This window comes from Vulpes lagopus, chromosome 6, assembly GCF_018345385.1.
Source record: "Vulpes lagopus strain Blue_001 chromosome 6, ASM1834538v1, whole genome shotgun sequence".
Lineage (NCBI taxonomy): Eukaryota > Metazoa > Chordata > Mammalia > Carnivora > Canidae > Vulpes > Vulpes lagopus.
Window position 1 is genome coordinate 13,494,648 of NC_054829.1, and position 21,246 is coordinate 13,515,893.

At 37.8% G+C, this 21,246-nt stretch overlaps 1 protein-coding gene and 1 pseudogene across 8 annotated transcripts in view; both read left to right on the forward strand.

Annotated features, from left to right (window-relative positions):
- The window catches only part of EML5 (EMAP like 5), a 183,838-nt gene that overhangs the window by 126,514 nt on the left and 36,078 nt on the right, over positions 1-21,246 (forward strand). For 7 of the 8 annotated variants that reach the window (XM_041758309.1, XM_041758310.1, XM_041758311.1 and 4 more), the window contains 5 exons: positions 8,133-8,285; positions 9,025-9,156; positions 16,545-16,633; positions 17,675-17,851; positions 20,537-20,738. In XM_041758309.1, coding sequence (XP_041614243.1) covers positions 8,133-8,285; positions 9,025-9,156; positions 16,545-16,633; positions 17,675-17,851; positions 20,537-20,738 — 753 coding nt within the window. Of the gene's footprint in view, positions 1-2,416; positions 2,565-8,132; positions 8,286-9,024; positions 9,157-16,544; positions 16,634-17,674; positions 17,852-20,536; positions 20,739-21,246 lie in introns of those variants that run through there. The other variant, XM_041758316.1, reaches the window with a different exon arrangement.
- Positions 5,270-5,662, forward strand: LOC121492958 (annotated as a pseudogene).

The following is a 21,246-nucleotide window of genomic DNA, read 5'->3' on the forward strand; positions in this document are numbered from 1 at the left end:
TCCCTCTTCTAGTATCCATTTCATATTTTCTTTGTCTTAGCCAGAACCTCAGGTAATTAGAGTTATTTAGCTCATGAGGTAACCCAGACCTTCATTGCTAAATGATGTGAAATCTCAGTATCTCTACCTGATTTTTTTCCTGGTGGTTGTTCCATTAAGTTTTACCATTGGTCATGGAAAACTAAGAAGCATCCCAATGAATCCCTTTGGGTTTCAGATATAGTCCCCTTTGCCCTCAGTGTGTAGCAATAACTCAGTGTCGCCTCTGTAATTAGGAACAATCACTCTAGCCAGAAGAGTAACAGCCCTTCTCTTTGCCTGCTGTTTCACTGGCACAAGGAGCCCAACATGGCCAAGTGGCACTCTCGCCTTCCAGTTCAGAGAGGTATATGTCCCCGAGTAAAAGAATTCTCTCTGCTCTTGGGAGATAAGACTAAATCAGCATTGCTCAGAGTTGCCAGGATGTAAAACAAAATTGTGCAAATTGGTTATTAGATTGAATGGTGAGAAGAGTCCTTCTCACTTCTACTTCTTGATTTCCAGACCTGTGTTATCCGGCTATGAAGTAGACAATGGTCTGTGATTCAAAGCATGTGTTGCATCCTGTAAGACAAAACCCTTATCTTTGAGGGCATTGTTTCTCAGATGGTGCCATAAATTAGTTTTCAGTAAACCATTCCACTGTTAATTAATTGTTCTTTTAGTAACTTTCTCTTGAGTAGTGGGAGTTGTGATAAAACTACTTAATTCCATGGGTATAAGTCTAATGCTACATATTTTTGGTTATAAGTTCCTTGATCAGAAGCATTAAATTTGGTGATGGTGGATAAGGCATCCCATGTGTTCATGGATGGCAGTGCTAGCAGGATCATAATGGTCATAGAAGGCAAATCCAGAATTCATGTCTGTTTTAGTGAAGATGAATCTTTGCCTCCTCCATAATCGAAGAGGCCCAATATAATCAATATGCTACCAGTTGGCTGGTTTGGTCCTCCTAGGGAATGGTACCGTATCAGAGGTTCACTTGATCTCTACCGTTAGCATATTAGACACTCAGCGGTAGTGGTAGTGGTAGCAAGATAACCCTGAAAAAGAGAATCTATGTTTTCCAAGTCTAGCATAAACTCTGTCTTTGTCACTGTGGGCTCACTGAGTGAGTGCTAACTGGCTAGGAAAAGAGGCTTCTCTGAGATCCATAGAGCATAATACTGGTCTCCTCTGGAATAGACGATTTGGACATTCTGTAGGACACAAAAATCTTCACATACCTTGCCCTTTTTGAAAGTTTCATTTTCTATCAAGGAAAATTCCATTCTTTCTAATCCTGAAAGAATCCAGTCCCCAACTGATCATCCAACTAGTTAGCACTTGCTAATGAGTCAGGATAAATCTGTCCATCTGGTCATTTCTCACCACAAAAGTGGCAAACCAAATGTACTGCTTGAAGGTGCTGCCCATTGTGAAATTTTACTTTTACTGCTATCCTTCAGGGTCACCCCTGAGTGGGGCTATAGTGACTTCAGATGGGTACCAACATATACTATATAGAAACATCTGTAAATCTGGCTCAAGTTTTTTCTTCCTCAGTCAACTGATCATTAAAGAATACCTGTGAGGCCATAGGATATAGACTGGGAGAGAGAAGAGATATTGTAGCAGGAAGTATTGTTGGATTCTGAGCCACTTATTCATGCAAATTACTTCTGACTTCCAAATCTGTGGAAGACTGGTCTTTTATATACCACTTCCGTTTGATCATAGATTGCTGCTCTGCACACCCAATCTATGGTTAGATTGGTCATGTAACTTGCGATTCAGGGAGGAAGCTTAGGACACATAGTCACCTGATATCCCATAGTTAGGCATTTAGTCTCTACCAAGGCCAAGTAGCAAGGCTGAAACACCTTCTCAAAGGGAAAATAGTTACCGATAAAGAAGGGTATGGATTTTTCTCCCAAATCTAAGAGATCTGTGGTACAATTCTCCTTGAATAGCTTTCCAGAGGCTTCATATAGACACTTCAAATAGTGTCTTTATTTACCACAGACACTTTGAGTATCATTGTATTTGCTAGATTATAAGGCCTAAGTGGAAGATCAGCTTGCCTTCTCTTCTGGTCCCCTGGAAGCCTCTTAAGCGACTTGATAAATGAATAGAAGCAGCTAACTCAAATGTGTAGACTTCCAAAAGACATAAAAGGCATTTTGCTCCTTTTGTTTGTGGTAGGTGATGGAAGGTGCAGCAAACTGTTTTTCACCTTTAAAGGGAGTATCTTGATGTATTCCAGAGAATTGGATCCCCAGAAGCTTCTGAGGTGGCAGGTCACTTAATTTTTTGTGGGAATTATCTTCCACTCTCTTGATTCACTTATGTCTCACTAAGACATCTAAAGTACTTGTTGCTTCCTGCTCCCCAGATCCATTCTGCATAATGTCATCAATGTAGTGGACCATTGAGATGTTTTGTGGAAAGTCAAGACGATCAGGATCTCTGTGGACTATATTATGGCAAAAAAACAGGAGAGTTGAATAGCCCTGAGGCAAGGCTTTGAAGGTGTGCACAGATACAAGCCAGGTAAAAGCAGACTGCTCTGGTGGTCCTTATAAGTTGGGGTGGAGGAAAAAAGCATTAACTAGGGCAATAACTGCATGCAAAATGTTAGGGGCTGTGTTTGTTTGTTCTTGTAAAGATCTGGAAGAGTAGCTTCAGTTAGTATTGCTACCTGATTAAATTTATTATCCATGGTTAGTATCTAAAGTCCCTCTTAAGGGAGCCTGGGTGCCTCAGCTGGTTAAGCATTCGACTCTTGATTTCAGCTCAAGTCATGATATCAAGGTCGTGAGATGAGCCCTGAATTTGGCCCCACACTCGGCAGGGAGTCTTCTTCTCTCCCTCTGCCCCCCACCACACTCTCTGACAATTTCTCTCTCATATGAATAAATAAATCTTTAAAAAAAATAAAAATAAACAAAATCCATCTTATTTCACATAGACCAAACTGGCAAGTCTAAGCGTGTTAGATATTTTCACCAGTGTATTTTTTTAAAGATTTTATTTATTTATTCATGAGAGACACAGAGATAGAGGCAGAGACAGAGGCAGAGGGAGAAGCAGGCTCCATACAGGGAGCCCGATGCAGGACTCGATCCCAGGACTCCAGGATTATGTCCTGAGCCAAAGGCAGGTGCTCAACCACTGAGCCACCCAGGCATCCCATCACTAGTGCATATTTTAAGTCTTTGGTAGTATCACTGATTTTTTTCAATTCTCAAGCCTGCAGTTTTGCATCTGATTTATTATCTTGAGAGAGAGAAATTTCCAGGAGTTTGCACTTATTTTTCCTTGTAATGACCTTTATCCCATGGATCATGGAACCAGTCTAGTGGATTCTACAAGTTGCCAGGTATAAATGCTACAATTCAGGAATTGGATGGAATTGACAGAATTAGTGTCAGTTCAGAGCCCTGTTTACTAATTCCTGAATGTTTGAGTATTTCCTTTTCTTCAGTTGAGTCATTTGTGGCCACTGATTGATTTGGAAGAAGATGTACTTAATATGCTGTGGCATTGCTACAGGGTCCTTTTCAATGAGACTTAGCCTTCCCTTTAATCAGGGGCTCTAAGTATATGATTGGCCCAGGTCTGAAAACAAGCTGAGAATCTGTGACTTTCCATCATGGTATCTGAAGTCAGTTTCTTAGCCACCAAGTCTGGAGTTTTTTTGTTACATAGAACAAACACTAATCTAGTAGTTTACTCATCTGTTTCATTCCTTCAGATACCATGATTGATTAGTCACCATCAGAAATCTCCACAGGCCAGAACATTCTGATTATTAGTACCTTCCTGCTGCCCTTTTTTGGTAAAAGAATCTGCTCTTTTATTTTTTTTTTTAAGATTTTATTTATTTATTCTTGAGAGAGAGACAGAGGCAGAGACACAGGCAGAGGGAGAAGCAGGCTCCATGCAGGTAGCCCAATGTGGGACTCCATCCCAGGTCTCCAGGATCACACCCAGAGCTGAAGGTGGCGCTAAACTGCTGAGCTACCCGGGCTGCCCAAATCTGCTCTTTTAAGTGCTGCTACTTGGCTTCTGCTTTTCCTAGATGATCCCTATTGAATCAGGAAGCCCATATTAATGGAGACGTCTCCCATTCCTGATCTACACAGGAGGATATCATAGAGCTTTTCAAAGATGTAGATGTTGCCCTTAATGTTATTTCTCAATGGTTTTGTAAAGGGACTATTTTCTAGACTTTTGAGGGGGTTGTTCTTGGTGGGCAGACATATAGGTTGCATATGAAAAATCTGCTGCAACATTCTTACCTCCCTAAGCTTTTGTATTCCTTCCTCTATATCAAATGTTAGCAAATCCAGACCACCTCCTGATTTTGTAAGTATTATTTTATTGGAACACAGCCATGTCCATTCATTTATGTACTATTTATATCTGCTTTTGTGCTACAGTAGCAGAGTTGAATAGTAGTGACAGAGACCATATGGCCTGCAACACTGAAAATATTTACTTTCTGGTCCTTAAAAAAAAGTTTGCCAACCTCCGCCCTAGAGCATGCTGAGATTTGATCCAAGCTAGGAGTCTAGTGACAGCAGAGAAGTAGTTGTGATGGTTCTTCAGAATGTTAAACATCCCCTGCAAAGCATTTACCCCAGAAGTTCAGTCTTCCCAGACACAGGAGAGCAAACTTGGCCCTGGCTCTGAGACTCAGTAAACACAGAAGTTCAAGATTTTCAGTTTTTGGGGACGCCTGGGTGGCTCAGCAGTTGAGCATCAGCCTTTGGCCCTGGGTGTGATTTGGAATCTGGGATCAATTCCCACATTAGGCTTCCTGCATGGAGCCCACTTCTATCTCTGTCTGTGTCTCTGCCTCTCTATATGTGTCTCTCATGAATAAATGGATAAAATCTTTAGATTAAAAAAAAGATTTTCGGTCGGCTATCAGCGCCATCCTGCAGTCTGAGCCTCAATTTCGGTGCCAGAGCCCTCTTGGGCGGAGGATGTTGCCCTTGCGGGGGGCAGGGAGGGGCTTAAGCCAAGTAGGGGAGAGTCAGTCATGCTGGTCCGCCACACACTCTGCACTTTTGGGGGAGTCCGGCCTGTGGAGCACTGGCCGCAGTACTGGCGGGAACCGGAGCTGCCGACCGCCCTGAGAGGCCATAGCCCGACTTGGTCTGCGGCCCCAGGGCCTCCGCTTAGTGGTTGGGGCAGCGCCTTGGCACCGGGCGGCGGGACGCCTCCTGGATGGAGCCACATGGTGCACATGAACGTCCTGGCAGATGCTCTCAAGAGCATCAACAATGCTGAAAAAAGAGGCAAGCGCTAGGTTCTTATCAGGCCATGCTCCAAAGTCATCGTCTGATTTCTCACTGTGATGATGAAGCATGGTTACATTGGCGAATTTGAAATCATCGATGATCACAAGGCTGGGAAAATTGTTGTGAACCTCACAGGCAGGTTAAACAAGTGTGGAGTGATCAGCCCCAGATTTGATGTACAACTGAAAGATCTAGAAAAATGGCAGAATAACCTGCTCCCATCCCACCAGTTTGGTTTCATTGTACTGACAACCTCAGCTGGCATCATGGACCACAAAGAAACAAGACGAAAACACACAGGAGGGAAAATCCTGGGATTCTTTTTCTAGGGATGTAATTCATATGTGCAAATAAAATGCCTCAATGGAAAAAAAAAAGGATTTTCAGTTTTGTCTGAATCTAACCAGATGCTCCCATTCCACAGTTCGAAATTCCTTCCTTCCCAGTCAGTGCCCCATCACATAAGAAACTTGGTGAGACTGGGAATTCAACTGACATTGTAAATTTGCAACCTACACAATTAAATTTTGTCTTTTAAATTTTAGCAACATCAGCCTGTGGTCTCTATTCAGACCATGACTCATACTGAGTGTTTAAAGACCTAAGCTTGGGGATCCCTGGGTGGCTCAGCGGTTTAGTGCCTGCCTTCAGCCCAGAGCGTGATCCTGGAGACCCTCGGGTCGAGTCCCACATCAGGCTCCCTATATGGAGCCTGCTTCTCCCTCTGCCTGTCTCTCTCTCTCTTTCTCTCTCTCATGAATGAGTAAACAAAATCTTTAAAAAATAAATAGATAGACAGACAGACCTGAGCTTGCTCCTTCTTTCTTTTAAATGTTCCAGGCACTCAGTGGAATCTTTTGCACAGTATCATTCTTGTGGTCATCATTATTTTGTGTCAAAGACAGCAGCCTCTTGGACTCCCAGGGCATTTTAGTTCCGTAGACACTCTACTGTTAACCACAGGAGATTACTTGATTGTTATGCATCCCATTTCCCATTGTTAAGGGCTCAGCACTGTGTATATATCCAAAGGCATGACTAAACCAATTCCAAAAAGTCCCATCTTCAATGATCTGTCTCCTATGACTACTTCAGTACCAGTTCTGTAACCATTTTTGCTATAATTTACAGATAGAAACCACCTTAGTAAATGGAATAGGGGAAATTTAATATGAATAAGTGTTGTTAACTAATAAAAGATGGTTAGCTACTAAAAGAGGTAAGGAGGATTCTAAGGAGTATAGGAGTAGCAACTGCAGAAAGCAACTGCCACCTGCAGGATTAGTGGATGGTGATTAAGGAAGGACTCTTCCTCTCCTCTCCCAGGCAGATTCAGATCTCTTTGGAGAGGATATGGGTGCCATTGGAAAAGAAACTTGCCAAAGGGCTGGTCAAAGAAATCTTTTGCTGTGGTGGCAGAGAAAATCTTCCATTCCCAATCCCATCCCCCATACCTACCCTTGCCCTGTCATTAATCTCATCTACTGGTTCCAGCACACCAGAGGAAAGAAAAACCTCTTCCTTCTTTGGCTTTGCAAGGACCCTCCACAAAGTCAAATTAGCTGGAAAAGGAAAAATGTCTACAGGGCCTAGCTCTAATATCACATAGCAGGAAAGAAAAGGGTGGATTCGGAGCTGAGAGGCAATAAATTAATAACAAGCTCTTATCCAAGTTCATGACTGTGACTACTAACTGTATGCCACTGTTTCCCATATTTATATCTCTAGTCTAGTCCTCTCCTTTGAACTTCAGAGAAGTATAATTAATCAAACTGGCTTCTCGATGTCTTCACTTAATTTCTCATAAGTATCCTTAACTGTGTGGGTATAAAGCCAAACATTTGTACTTCCTCAGTTTTTTCCATCTTGGGAATAATATCACCATTTGAAAAAATATTCTTGATTTTTATCTTTTTCTTCTGCTCTCCTCCCACTTAGAGTCCTGGCAACTGTATCTTCAAAATATCCAAATCCTCACCTTTGTCATCACTTCGACTCCAGCTACCCAGCTGCAGGTTGCCATCATCTCTTAAATCTCAAAAATCATCCTAGATTTCTTCATTACCAATATGTTCTTGATAATGAAATGATAAATAAATAACTTGTTCTCAGTTCATTCTGTAACTTTTCATTCTGTAACAGCTGTACCCCTTCTCTCCAAATGTTATGTAAGACACCAAAAGTCTTAGGACTTTTGAATATGTCTGCCATATATCCCTTGCTATCAGGGCAAGCCCATTTTTGTTTATTTCCCAATACATATTAATTCTTTTTTCTTCAAAATTAATAATATTAGCATCATTATTTCTTCAAGCATGATTAGATCTTCCATGCATGGATAGGTCTTCCTAGCTTTAGTAATTATCTATTGTCATATTTTTTCAAATTTGAAAGGACTTTTGTAAGGATGGCCTTATTTCTTAAATTTCTGATTTATAAAAAAAAAAAAATCTGATTTGTTAGATAGAAACTACAGAGGTAGTAATCTCACACACACACACACAAAAAAATTTCTGCATGTGTCATTGGCTTTTTACACTAGTTAAAATCTCTCATTATCTTTCATCAACTTAATTTTTTAAGGTAAATATTAGTACTTTTGTTACATTTGGAAGAGGGGAATGCTTTCCATACCACCGATTTCAGTAGAAAACTCTGTTGCCTGCATCCCTTGACTCCTTTTGAATACTGATTTGGGGCCATAATGGATACAGGAATTCTCTTTGAAATTAGAAGTTCCTTAAGCACATAATTTAAAAAAAAGAAAATCACCTGATATATGCTGTCTGTCTCTTTTAGGTGGGAGATGTTGCTGTTTTTCTCCTGATGGTAAAGCTTTAGCTGTAGGTTTGAATGATGGAAGTTTCTTAATGGCAAATGCAGATACTCTAGAGGACCTTGTGTCTTTTCACCACAGAAAAGATATTATTTCAGATATTCGATTTTCACCAGGTAAGACAGCGTTGAAATCATACTTGATTATTAACTTGGGTGTGGCAGTAAGCAAATATATCAATATGTAATTTTTATTAACCATTATTCTATCTTGGAATTTTAATTTTTTACTAGAAAAGACAGTAAGGTAAGAGGTAAAATTCCCATATTAGATCAGTGGCAAAATATCCAGCTTAGTGCCAATTCTGTCACTAAATTTTCTGTGTGATTTGAGCCAAGGCACTTCTCTGGGTTTCGGTTTCTTCATTTCTAACATAGATTGGATAACTATCTTCATTATATTCTTAATACTTTTGAAATTTTGCATTAACTTTGCTTCATCAATTTCCATGTATTCACTCTGACAGAATACACTATAATGTGGGAAGTACTAATGTTAAGGCAAAATTTGTTAGTTTACCTCCATCTCTTCTAAATTTAGAGGGCTTTTTTTTTCTTTTTTCCTTTCTTTCTTTTTTTTTAAACACATGCTGTATTAAATTATATGGTATATAATTTTTGGTCCTTGCTTTCCATTGAGCTGTCTCACTACACCAAAGAAAACATTTTGTTAATCATAATATACTTGAAAATATATAGTTACAGTTTCTCACTTGATAGACATTTTGCTATAATTTACAAAACACCTAAGATAAGAGTTCCTCCAAAAAAATATTAAGAAAATTAACTCTAGTTGTTGAGTGTAAAAAATATTTTTAAAGATAGAAAATCTCAAGCAAATACGTTTCTCTTCTAGGTTCTGGGAAATACCTTGCGGTAGCATCCCATGACAGTTTTATAGATATATACAATGTGATGAGTAGTAAACGAGTAGGAATATGCAAAGGCGCTACCAGTTACATAACCCATGTTGATTGGGATATTAGAGGTAAGAATTTAAATAACCTACTATTTGGTAAAAGTTCATTTGATTTAGCATACTATTTTAAAGAAACCAAAACGTGATTCAACAAATGAGTTCAGAATCCTTGTGAGAAACATTCTCAAAATTACTTTTTACTCCTTTATTTAACATCTGAAAGTGAATGCTACCAGTTTAGATTTTTCAATACTTAAGTTATAACTCAAGTGGTAGTAGAGTAATAAGTTAATTTGTAAAGTAAATTAAATATTAGGTAAAAAAGTTTTTCAGTCATTTGTCCTCACTTTTGTCAGATAAGTTTAGTATAAATAATAATTGAAAATTTCAAAAATAGATATGTTAATGAGGATTTTAATGTCTTTTCACCATCATTCAATAAAACACATTTCTTAAAAATAGTCACAATTATATAACATACAGAATTTAATGAGTATCTTTATCTTTGTTTTTTTAGTAGAATGCATTGCACATGGCAATGTTTAATAATTTGGATAAATGCTAAATATTTTAAATGCTCCATTTTTTTTTAAGATTTTATTTATTCATGAGAGACACAGAGAGAGAGAGGCAGAGACACAGGCAGAGGGAGAAGCAGGCTCCCTGTAGGGAACCTGATGTGGGACTCGATCTCGGATCTCCAGGATCCCGGGTCTCCAGGTCTTTGGAGACCTCGAGCTGAGCTGAAGGCAGTGCTAAACTGCTGAGCCACCTGGGCTGCCCCTAAATGCTCCATTTTTAAGGATTTTTGTTTCATGTATTTATTTACATAAATCTAATTGTTAAAGTTTTTCCAAACATAATTAAACAAAATGCTTTTTTAAAAAATCCTCAAATTTATTTCTATGGTTTTTATATGCATAGGAACAAAAATAGTTTTTATGTATATACACACATAAAAATTAAACCATTTATGAATTCAATATGTGGTTGACTGTGGAGGAAATTGGTTTTTATATTTAAGACTAATTTTTCCCATTAAAGTTAAACATCCTACTTCTAGGGAAGATAGAGTAGGAGGGTGCTAAACTCACCTTGTATCAGATACAGGTACAACTAACACCCACATCAGTGTAAATAACTCAGAAAATGACCCAAAGACTGGCAAAAGAGATTCTCCCCAGCTAAATGTAGAGAAGAAGCCACACAAAGAGGGTAGGAAGGATGGAGATGCAGTTGAGAACTAAAAGGATTCATAGGACTGTCTTCAGGAGGGAGGAGGGACACTGCGGGCTTGGAGAGAGGAGAGAAACAGACCATCACAGTGGGGAGCCCACAGGGAAAAGACAAAATATTTGGCTTTGAAAATGGGTTCAAATTCCACAAATTCTTACAATCAGTTGTAGGCTTAACACCTAGAATTTTAAAAATCAGCCCTTTTGGCTCTGGGAGAGCCAGGAGGGTGAGAGGAAACTGAATCTCCCCCCTTAATGACACAGTGTAACAAACAGCCCTGGAAGCAGCGACTGGAAAACCCATGGAGTATGTAGAAGGGAGTTTTGTTTTACTAATCTCAGAGCGTATGAGTTGGGAAACTATCTAAGAACAAAAGAGCTAACAGGCACCATTTCCCTCCCGTGTCCCCAGCCTAGACATAGGGACAGCAACAAGAACCAATGAAGCAGAAACACTCTTCACCTAAATTTCTTTTTTTTTTAAGATTTATTTATTTGTTTGTTTGTTTGTTTGTTTGTTTATGATAGAGAGAGAGAGAGGCAGAGGCACAGGAGGAGGGAGAAGCAGGCTCCATTCCAGGAGCCCAATGCGGGACTCGATCGTAGGACTCCAGGATCACGCTCTGGGCCAAAGGCAGGCGCCAAACCACTGAGCCACCCAGGGATCCCCTAAATTTCTTAACAATGCTCCCTGCTCCTACATTCTTCAGATACACCCCTTCCAGCCAGACCTTGGTTCCAGGTCTCCTTTCACAGCACACCTACACAAGCCTTGCTAACACCACATACCCCACTTCTATGTGCTCCTGGGGACATGCCCCTTTCAATATAACCTTGGCTGGAATCCATCCAAAGCATTGCCATAATTCTGGCAGAATGCAAGCAGCCCTGACAGGAACCAGCACTACTCCGAAGTGACTCCTACTCTGGGGAGAGTCAAACATAACCATAGACATTAGTCTAACTACAGTGCCAGCAGTGAGTTGGGGGCAGCCATCTCATCTGACTGCAAGTCCCACCCACCTATGAAAGCTTCTCAGGGGACAACACAGGGAAAGTGCCCTACAGTTTGGTCCTACTACATCTCTGGCAAACACCTGGTCTGACTCAAGCCCAAGGTGGCCCCAGACTGTCCCATTAACAACAAAGGGAAAAACCCTGCCCACAGCAGCAGAGAGCCATTGCAGATGACTGGACTGAAGGCAAAAGCTACTCAGCTACAACAGTAGGGCACACACAACACACATAGGAGACACTTCTGAAGCGCTGGGTTCCAGTAAAACAGGGGACATGGTGCTACAGGGCACCACAGGACCTCTTTTTCATAAGGCCACTACTTTCAAGAGCAGGAGATATAACTGACTTTCCTAACAGAGAGAAATAGACACAGAGAATTAGACAGCGTGTTGAGACAGGAATATGTCCCAAATGAAAGAAGACAAAATCACAGTAAGAGAGCTAAACAAAATTTGAGATAAAAAAAACATGCCTGATCAAGGATTTAAAGTAATGACCATAAAGATACATAATGGACTTGAGCAAAGAGTAGATGACCTCAATAAGACCCTTAATAAAGAGAAGAAAGCATAAGAAAGAGTCAATCAGAAATGAAGAACTCAATAAACGAAATTTAACATATACTAGATGGAATAAATAGTACACTAGAGTAAGCAGAAGCATGAGACTCTACAACCTGGAGGACATAATAATGGAAAGCAATCAAGCTGAACAAGAGAGAGGAAAAAATAGAAATAATAAATGATAACAGACTGAGGGGGCAGCCCAGTGACTCAACAGTTTAGCGCCACCTTCAGCCCAGGGTGTGATCCTGGAGACCTGGGATCGAGTCCCACGTCGGGCTCCCTGCATGGAGCCTGTTCTCCCTCTCTCTTTCTCTCTCTCTCTCTCTCTCTCTCTCTCTCTTTCTCTCTCTGTGTGTGTCTCTCATGAATAAATAAATAAAATCTTTTTAAAAATTAAAGAAAAACAGACTTAGATAACTCAGTGATAATACCATCAGGAGTAATAACATTCACATTATAGGAATCTCAGAAGGAGAAGAAAACAGGAGGCATAAAATTTATTTGAAGAAATAATAGCTGCAAACTTCCCAAATCTGGGAAAGAGAAATCTAGATCCGGGAGGTGCAGAGAGCCCACAACAAAACCAACCAAGGAGGTTAACGTGAAGACACACAGTAATTAAAATGGCAAAAAGGAGTGATAAAGAGAAAATTTTAAGAGCAGCAAGAGAAAAGAAGATAGTTATATACAAGAGAAACCCCATAGGACTTTAGCTGATTTTTCAGCAGATGTTTTGCAGGCCAGAAGGAAATGGCATGATATATTCAGAATGCTGAAAGAGAAAACCCTGCAGCCAAGAATATTCTATCAAGCTCTCACTCAGAATAGAAGGAGAGATAGAGTTCCCCAGACAAATAAAAGTTAAAGGAATTCATGACCACTAAACCAGCCCTACAAGAAATATTAAAGGTGACTCTGAGTGGAAAGAAAAGACCATAAGTAAAAAGTAAGGAGGGATCCCTGGGTGGCGCAGTGGTTTGGCGCCTGCCTTTGGCCCAGGGCGCGATCCTGGGGACCCGGGATCGAGTCCCACGTCAGGCACCCCGTGCATGGAGCCTGCTTCTCCCTCTGCCTGTGTCTCTGCCTCTCTCTCTCTCACTGTGTGCCTATCATAAATAAATAAAAATTATTTAAAAAAAAAACAAAAACAAAGTATATCACTAAAGAAAGCCAGCAAACCAGGAGAGAAAAGAATGAGGGAAGAAATGAATAGAGAAGAACTATAAAATCAACCATAAACAAGTACCAAAATGGCAATAAGTACCTACCTACCAATAATTACTTTGGATGTAAATGGACAAACAACACTCCAATCAAAAGACTAGGGTGAAAAACAAACAAACAAACAAACAAAAGACTAGGGTGAGAGAATGGATAAAAAAGCAAGACCCATCTATATGCTGCCTATAAGAGACTCATTTCAGACCTAAAGACACATGCAGATTGAAAGTAAAGAAATGGAAAACCATTTCTTATCCAGGTGGAAGTGAAAAATAAGCCAGGATAGCCAATACTTCTATTGGATAAAATAGACTTTAAAACAGAATCTGTAACAAGAAATAAAGAAGGACAGTATATATTAATAAAGGGAACAATTCAACAAGAGGATATAACAGTTGTAAACATTTCTGCACCTAACATGGGAGTACTTAAATACATAAAGCAATTAATAACAAACATAAAAGAGGTAATTGATAGTAATACAATAATAGCTGGGGACTTTAGCACCTCACTTATATCAATGGATAGGTCCAAACAAAATCAACAAGGAAACAGTGGCTTTGAATGACACTGGACCAGAGGGATTTAACAGACATATTTAGAACATTCTGTCCTAAAACAGCAGAATACACATTCTTTTCAAGTGCATATTAAACGTTCTCCAGAATGTATAACATACTAGGACACAAAACGGGTCTCAACAATTCAGAAAGCTTGAATTCATATCATGCATCTTTTCTGACCATGATGCCATGAAACGAGAAATCAACCACAAGAAAAAAAAACTGGAAAGAACATGAATACATAGAGGTTAAATAACATGCTATTAAATAATGATGGTGTCAACCAAGAATTCAAAGAAGAAATTAAAAATCATGGAGACAATGAAAATGAAAACACAATAATCCAAAATCTTTGGTATGTAGCAAAAGCAGTTCTAAGAGGGAAGTTCAGGGATCCCTGGGTGGCGCAGCGGTTTGGAGCCTGCCTTTGGCCCAGGGCGCGATCCTGGAGACCCGGGATTGAATCCCACATCGGGCTCCCGGTGCATGGAGCCTGCTTCTCTCTCTGCCTGTGTCTCTGCCTCTCCCTATTTCTCTCTCTCCCTGTGACTATCATAAATAAATAAAAATTTAAAAAAAAAAAAAAAAGAGGGAAGTTCATAGCAAAATAGGTCTACTTTAAGAAGCAAGAAAAATTTCAACCTAACCCTACACCTCAAGAAGATAGAAAAAGAACAAAACCAAATCTAGCAGAAGAAAGGAAATAATAAAGATTTGAACAGAAATAAAAGAGAAACTAAAACAATAGATCAGGTCCATGAAACCAGGAAGCTGGTTCTTTGAAAAGATCAACAAAATTGTTAAACCTCTAGCCAAGTTCATCTAAAAAAGAAAAAAAATATATAAAAAATGACTTAAAATCAAAAATGAAATATGGGAAATAATAACCCGACATCATAGGAATACAAAGAATTGTAAGAGAATAGTATGAAAAATAATATCCCAGGGATGCCCGGGGGGTGGCTCAGCGGTTAAGCTGAGCCTTTGGCTCAGGACGTGATCCTGGAGTCCCCGGATTGAGTCCTACGTTGGGCTCCCTACATGGAGCCTGCTTCTTCCTCTGCCTGTGTCTCTGCCTCTCTCTCTGTCTCTCTCATGAATAAATAAAATCTTAAAAAAAAAAAAAGAAAAGAAAAAGAATATACCAAACAATATGACAGCATAGGAGAAGAGGATAAACTCCTAGAAACATATAACCTATCAAAACTGAAACAGGAAAAGAAAATTTGAACAGACTGGTCACAGCGATGATACTGAATCAGTAATCCCCAAACTCCCAACAAACAAAAGCCCAGGACCAGTAACTTCACAGGGCAATTCTGCTGCACACTAAAAAAGAGTTAGTGCTTGTTCTTCTCAAAATTTTCCAAAAAATAGAAGAGGAAAGAAAGCTTCCAAATTCATTCTTTAAGGCCAGCATTACATTAATACCAAAACCAGATAAAGACACCACAGGAAAAGAAAATTACAGGCTAGTATTTCTGACGAACATTAGATGCGCGGTAATCCTCAACAAAATATCAGCAAACAAAACCCAACAATATAATAAAATCACTCTCACAATCATACAGAATTTATTCCTGGGATGCAGGCAGGGTTCAATATTCACAATCAATCAACATGATACGTCACATCAATAAGAGAAGGGATAAAAAGCTTATGATCATTTCAGTAAATAGAGAAAAAGTATTTGACAAAGTACAGTATCTATTCATGATGAAACCTTCACAAGGTAGTTTAGAGGGAACATACCTCAACATAATAAAGACCATATATTTAAAAAAAAAAAAAAAACCTTGCTTACATCGTATCATTACTTTATGGTGAAAAACTGGGAGCTGGGGGATCCCTGGGTGGCTCAGCGGTTGAGCGCCTGCCTTTGGCCCAAGGTGTGATCCTGGGGTCCTGGGATCAAGTCCTGCATCGGGCTCCCTGCATGGAGCCTGCTTCTCCCTCTGCCTGTGTCTCTCGTGAATAAATGAAATATTAAAAAAAAACAAAAAAACAAAACGGGGAGCTTTCCATATGATCTCAGGAACAAGACAAGGATGTCCACTCTTATCACTTTTATTACACATAGTATTATAGAAGTCCTAGCCACAGCACTGAAATAAGAAAAAGAAAGAATCCAAATTGGTAAGGAAGAAGTAAAACTTTACTCTTTGCAGATGACATGAATACCATATATGGAAAATCCTAAAAACTCCACAAAAAAACTACTAGAACTCATAAACATATTCAGTATGGTAATAGGATATAAAATCAATATGCAGAAATCCATTGCATTTCTATACACTAAAAAGGCAGCAGAAAGAGAAATTAAGAAAACAATCCCATTTACAATTACACCAAAATAATAAAATATCAGGGTACCTGGCTGACTCAGTTGGTGGAGCATGTGACTCTTGATCTCAGGGTTGTGAGTTTGAGCCTTATGTTGGATGTAGAGTTTACTTAAAAAGAATAAATAAAGTAAAACTTTAAAGAGGGAGGTAGGAATATGGGTGAAATAGGAGAAGTGGATGAAGGGTACACTTACATGATATAATGTATTATAGAATTGTTGAATTGCTATATTGCACACTTGAAACTAATATAACACTATGTTTTCTACACTGGAATTTAAAAGAAAAGGAATTTAATGGGAGAAAGGTGGTAAAAAATACTAATGTAATGTTCATTGAATGCTTTTAAATAGGATTGACTCTATTAATTGTACATAATATGAAACAATTTTATGATTATGAAACAAATGTCATAATAAACCGTGAAAGAAAATATTTTAAAAAGTTAAACATCCTACTAAATGTATAGATATATTTTATATATGTATATATTTTTTAATTTTTTTTAAGGAAAGCTTTTACAGGTCAACACAGGTGCTAAGGAACAGTTATTCTTTGAAGCTCCCAGAGGGAAAAAACAAACCATCCCCAGTGTGGAGGTAGGAAAATAATAGTGCTTGCATTATTGTTGATCTGACAAAGTGGTTAGAACAGTGATGCCCACCTTCCATCATTTACATATGAAGCCTGTTCTCAGATTATTCAAATCAAAACTATTAGTTTATTTTGCTAGCCTATTAGATGAGTAAAGGAGAAGGTGTTGTATTAAGAAAAGGAATAAAACAGGGGCGTCTGGGTGACTTAGTTGGTTAAGTGGCCTGCCTGGCTTTTGATTTCAGCTCAGGTCATGATCTCAGGGTTGTGAGATCAAGCCCTGTGTCAGGCCCAGTGTGGAGCCTGCTTGAGATTCTCTCTCTCCTCCCCACCTCCGCCCTCCCTGGCACTCATGTGCACACTCTCTCTATAAAAAGGGAAAAAAAAAAAAAAAGGAATAAGTCACTTTTATGTCTAGCCATGCTCCAATTACTTTCCTCAAAGGACATGAGGCAAATAGAAGACATGCTATCTTAGATAAGAACACTGCATGACTATCAAATCTTTTGTAACCCATATGCCTAGATGCTTGTTGGCAAATACCTGTTTAAAGAAAAGAAAAAAGAAAAAAATGTGTTTGATTTTGTGAGTGACAGTATTAGCAAAATTTTTGACATGGCCAAGGAAGAGAGGCTAAACAAATTTAATATGAAAGTGGCTTAATAAGGAGAGAGACTCTAAGTAAAGGTTTTTAATTTGCGATAATGATTAATTGGAAAACATGCCTCTAAAGTATTAGAAATTTAGACATGAAATATAGATTTCTTGATTATTCTAAGAGCAGAAATGGTCTTATTTATTATCACTGAATTCTCAGTATCTAGAACACACAGTGGATATATAACATCTTGAATGATGTTATATTTTTCTACAGGAATTAGCAGACTTAGGAAGCTGCAAAACCAAAACTAATAATTTCACTGTTTTTATTAAAATTTTAGTTTTACTTGTGCCATATATAATTATAAAGAAAAATATTCAGATTTTTGTTGTCAATATTTAAAGTTTAGATATCACGAACTTACAGCCTTTTTTTTCCTTTTTAGGTAGAAAAAATTTGTTGGGCATCATGGACAAGTGTGCTTGGTTTATGCTGTGAGGGAATTTGGCCAGTAGTTGGAGAAGTCACAGACATAACTGCCTCTTGCCTCACCAGTGACAAAATGGTCCTAGCTACTGGGGATGATTTGGGATTTGTGAAGTTATTTAGATATCCTGCTAAAGTATGTGTTTTTCTTTAACTCTCCTAATGATCATAATTATAAAAATGGTTAAGGTAATGCCCTTTCATAGTATTTTGTTGGGTAATATGAATATACGTATGTATTACGAAAGGTTTAGAATTATGTACCCTATTTTTGACATAATATTTATTGCTTTTATTTAGAAGTAGTCTTATAATTTATGATCCTGTGCCTTAAGTCTACTGTACAGGGTTTCTCAGTATTGAGTAATATAAATATCTCTTTTAGAGGAAACATTTCTTTTATCCCTAATATTAACTTAAATAATTTTGGTATTCTTTTGATTAAGTATATACCATCAACAGTAAACACAGACTCTATATTTATAGCTTTAAAGTTTAAAGTCTTTTAACCATTAGAAACAAAATACTATAAATGCAATATCTACCTATAAAATCAAAATAGCATTGATTCAATGTAATGAATGATATTTTGCTAAAACTAGACTGCACAGACTCTTTGGCGTGCTACATACCATGCTGTGGTGTGCAGTGTGGAAATTGAATTCTCTTAATTGTTTTCCTCTTTTCAAGCTACTGGGAAACAGGCTTCCATTTAGCACAAAAATAAAATTCATATATCAAGTCCAGATGCATTTATTTCTTAGTTGTCACTGATTCAGATATATAATTGACCTTTGAACAATGTGGGGGTAGGGGTGCTGACCTCTGAAATTCACTTATAACTTTTGACTCCCCAACAACTTTACTAATAGCCTACTGTTGAACGGGAGCCTTACCAGTAACATAAACAGTCAACATATATTTTGTATGTTGTATGTATTACATACTATACTCTTACAATAAGCTAGAGAAAAGTTATTGCAAGAATAATCAAAATATAAAAATAAGGAAGAGAAAATACATTTACAGTGCTGTATTGTGTTTACCAAAAAATATCTGCTTATATATAAGTGGACTTTTGCAGTTCAAACCCATGTTGTTCAGGGGTCAACTGTATATTATAATCTGGCAACATCACAAACATAAACATAAATTTGAAATAGGGCACTGAAATCATATTATGATACTGATCTTAAATAGCTGCTTGTATTTATATTTTTAGATCAGCATTGAAATGAAAACACAAGTTTAAAAATTCTCATAGAGAACCCAGGCACCTGAAGAAATATCTCACACATCCGTATTTTAGATACACTTAAGTGGCAGAACTTTAATTGATAAAGAATGTGTTCCAATAAGGCATTTATTGATCAGAAACTTCACTTCCAGGCTTTCTAGATGGTATAGGTGCCCTAAGAATAGGTTCTAGGACAGTCATCTACAGATTCCTGCTTGGCTTCACTGTAGCAAGAACCACAAAATCTTTGGGAAGCTACCTTCTTGCAGTGTTTGGACGAAAGATCCCTCCCTTCTATTTCAGCTGACCTTTATTAACAGTATTTTCCAAAGAATTCACTGTTTTAGCTATCACTATATTTAAAGACATTTATTTTAATACCTTTGAAAAATGTCCATTGAAAACCTGCTTAGAGGGGAACCTGGGCAGCTCAGTTGGTTAAGCATCTGCTCAGGTCATGATCCTGGAGTCCTGGGATCGATCCCTGTGTCAGGCTCCCTGCTCAGCAGGAAGTCTCCCTCTCTCTCTACCTCTCCCTCTCCATCTGCCTCTCCCCCAGCTCGTGCTCTCTTACTCCCTCTCTTAAATAAATAAAATCTTTTAAAAACTAATAATAAAACCTGCTTCTAATACGTTGATCTGATTTTTATGCTAGTGTTCTGGATTTAAAGTTGCCAGTGTCTATAACTTGGATTTTTCTTGATATTTAAAAGAAAAATACATTTTATATGTACTATTTATAAACACAAACACTAGTTAATTAAGATGCAATATATTTACATGAGTATATTCCAAAAGGGTTGATGATTACTTTCTGTTAATATGGCCATGTACATAAACATTTATATCCTGACTTTGTTAGTTATTATTGCATCTGTACCCAACAACAATGTCTGCATAGCCATTATTTTGAACAGATGTATACTTTTCCATATATATACACTGTAGTTAACTATTATTTGACTGACTATTTAAGGTATTTAAATTTTTTCACTGCTGTAAATATTGTGGTGGATGTTTTTTGCATACATAGCATTTTTTTAGCATAGATCCCTAAAAGGGGGACTGATAAGTCAAAGGTCAGACATTTTTATGCTTTTAATGCACAATACCAAGTTCATTTTTTAAAAAAATGTGGGGCAGCCCTGGTGGCGCAGCGGTTTAGCGCCGCCTGCAGCCCAGAGCGTGATCCTGGAGACCCTGGATCGAGTCCCACATCAGGCTCTCTGTATGATGTCTGCTTCTATTCTGCCTGTGTCTGTGCCCCTCTCTCTCTCTGTCTCTATGAATAAATAAATAAAATCTTTAAAAAATAAAAATTAAAAATTAAAAAAAAATTTTAAATGTGCCCAGGGTACTATAAATATGTGAAACTACTAGTTTTATCCTGTTGTCACCAGGTTTAGGAATCATCATTTTTTATTCTAGTGAGTTTCAGTGTTTTCTTTTCTTTTTTTTACAAGATGCCTTTGTAATGATTAATCTCTAATCATATATTAAGAAAGAAATTCAAAATTATAACTGACCATTTTTAAGTAGTAACATTTCTCAGAAAGACTCTGAATTTTTCTTTTTAATCTTTAGGGAAAATTTGGAAAGTTTAAGAGGTATGTGGCCCATAGTACCCATGTCACAAATGTTCGCTGGACTTATGATGACAGCATGTTGGTTACCTTAGGAGGTGCAGATATGTCTTTAATGGTTTGGACAAATGAAATGGAGGGCTATCGAGAAAAAAGACCTTGTGATAGTGAAGAATCTGATACAGATTCAGAAGAAGATGGGGGTATGTCAATTTAAAGTATTTTAATTAAAACACAGAAACAATTTAGCTCAACTAATTTAAACTACAATAGTAGTTTAAATTATTACACAAGTAATAAGTATGTTTGAATAATTGTGATTTTAGTTTTTGTGGTCTGTTTAACACCAAAATTGATTTTACGAATCAAAAATAATGAGCTGGCATGTATTGATGCTTAGTATTCTTCATCTATAAATGTAGGATAATCTTGCATTAACTACTATCAAAATAAATTTTAGGTATTGAACCTCATGTTTTAAAATGCTTTTTATCTTTTCCTAATATACAAATAATACCAGCTCATTATAGAAAAATTAGAAAATACAGTTTGCAATAAAAATAAACACAGAACTTACCATTTGAAAACTTCAGAGAGGTAACAGAGGTAACTTCTGTTAACATATTGAGATATTTCCATGGGGGTTTGTGCATTTATATAAATTATTTTTATATAATCATTTTTAACAAAAATACATTGAATTTATATTCT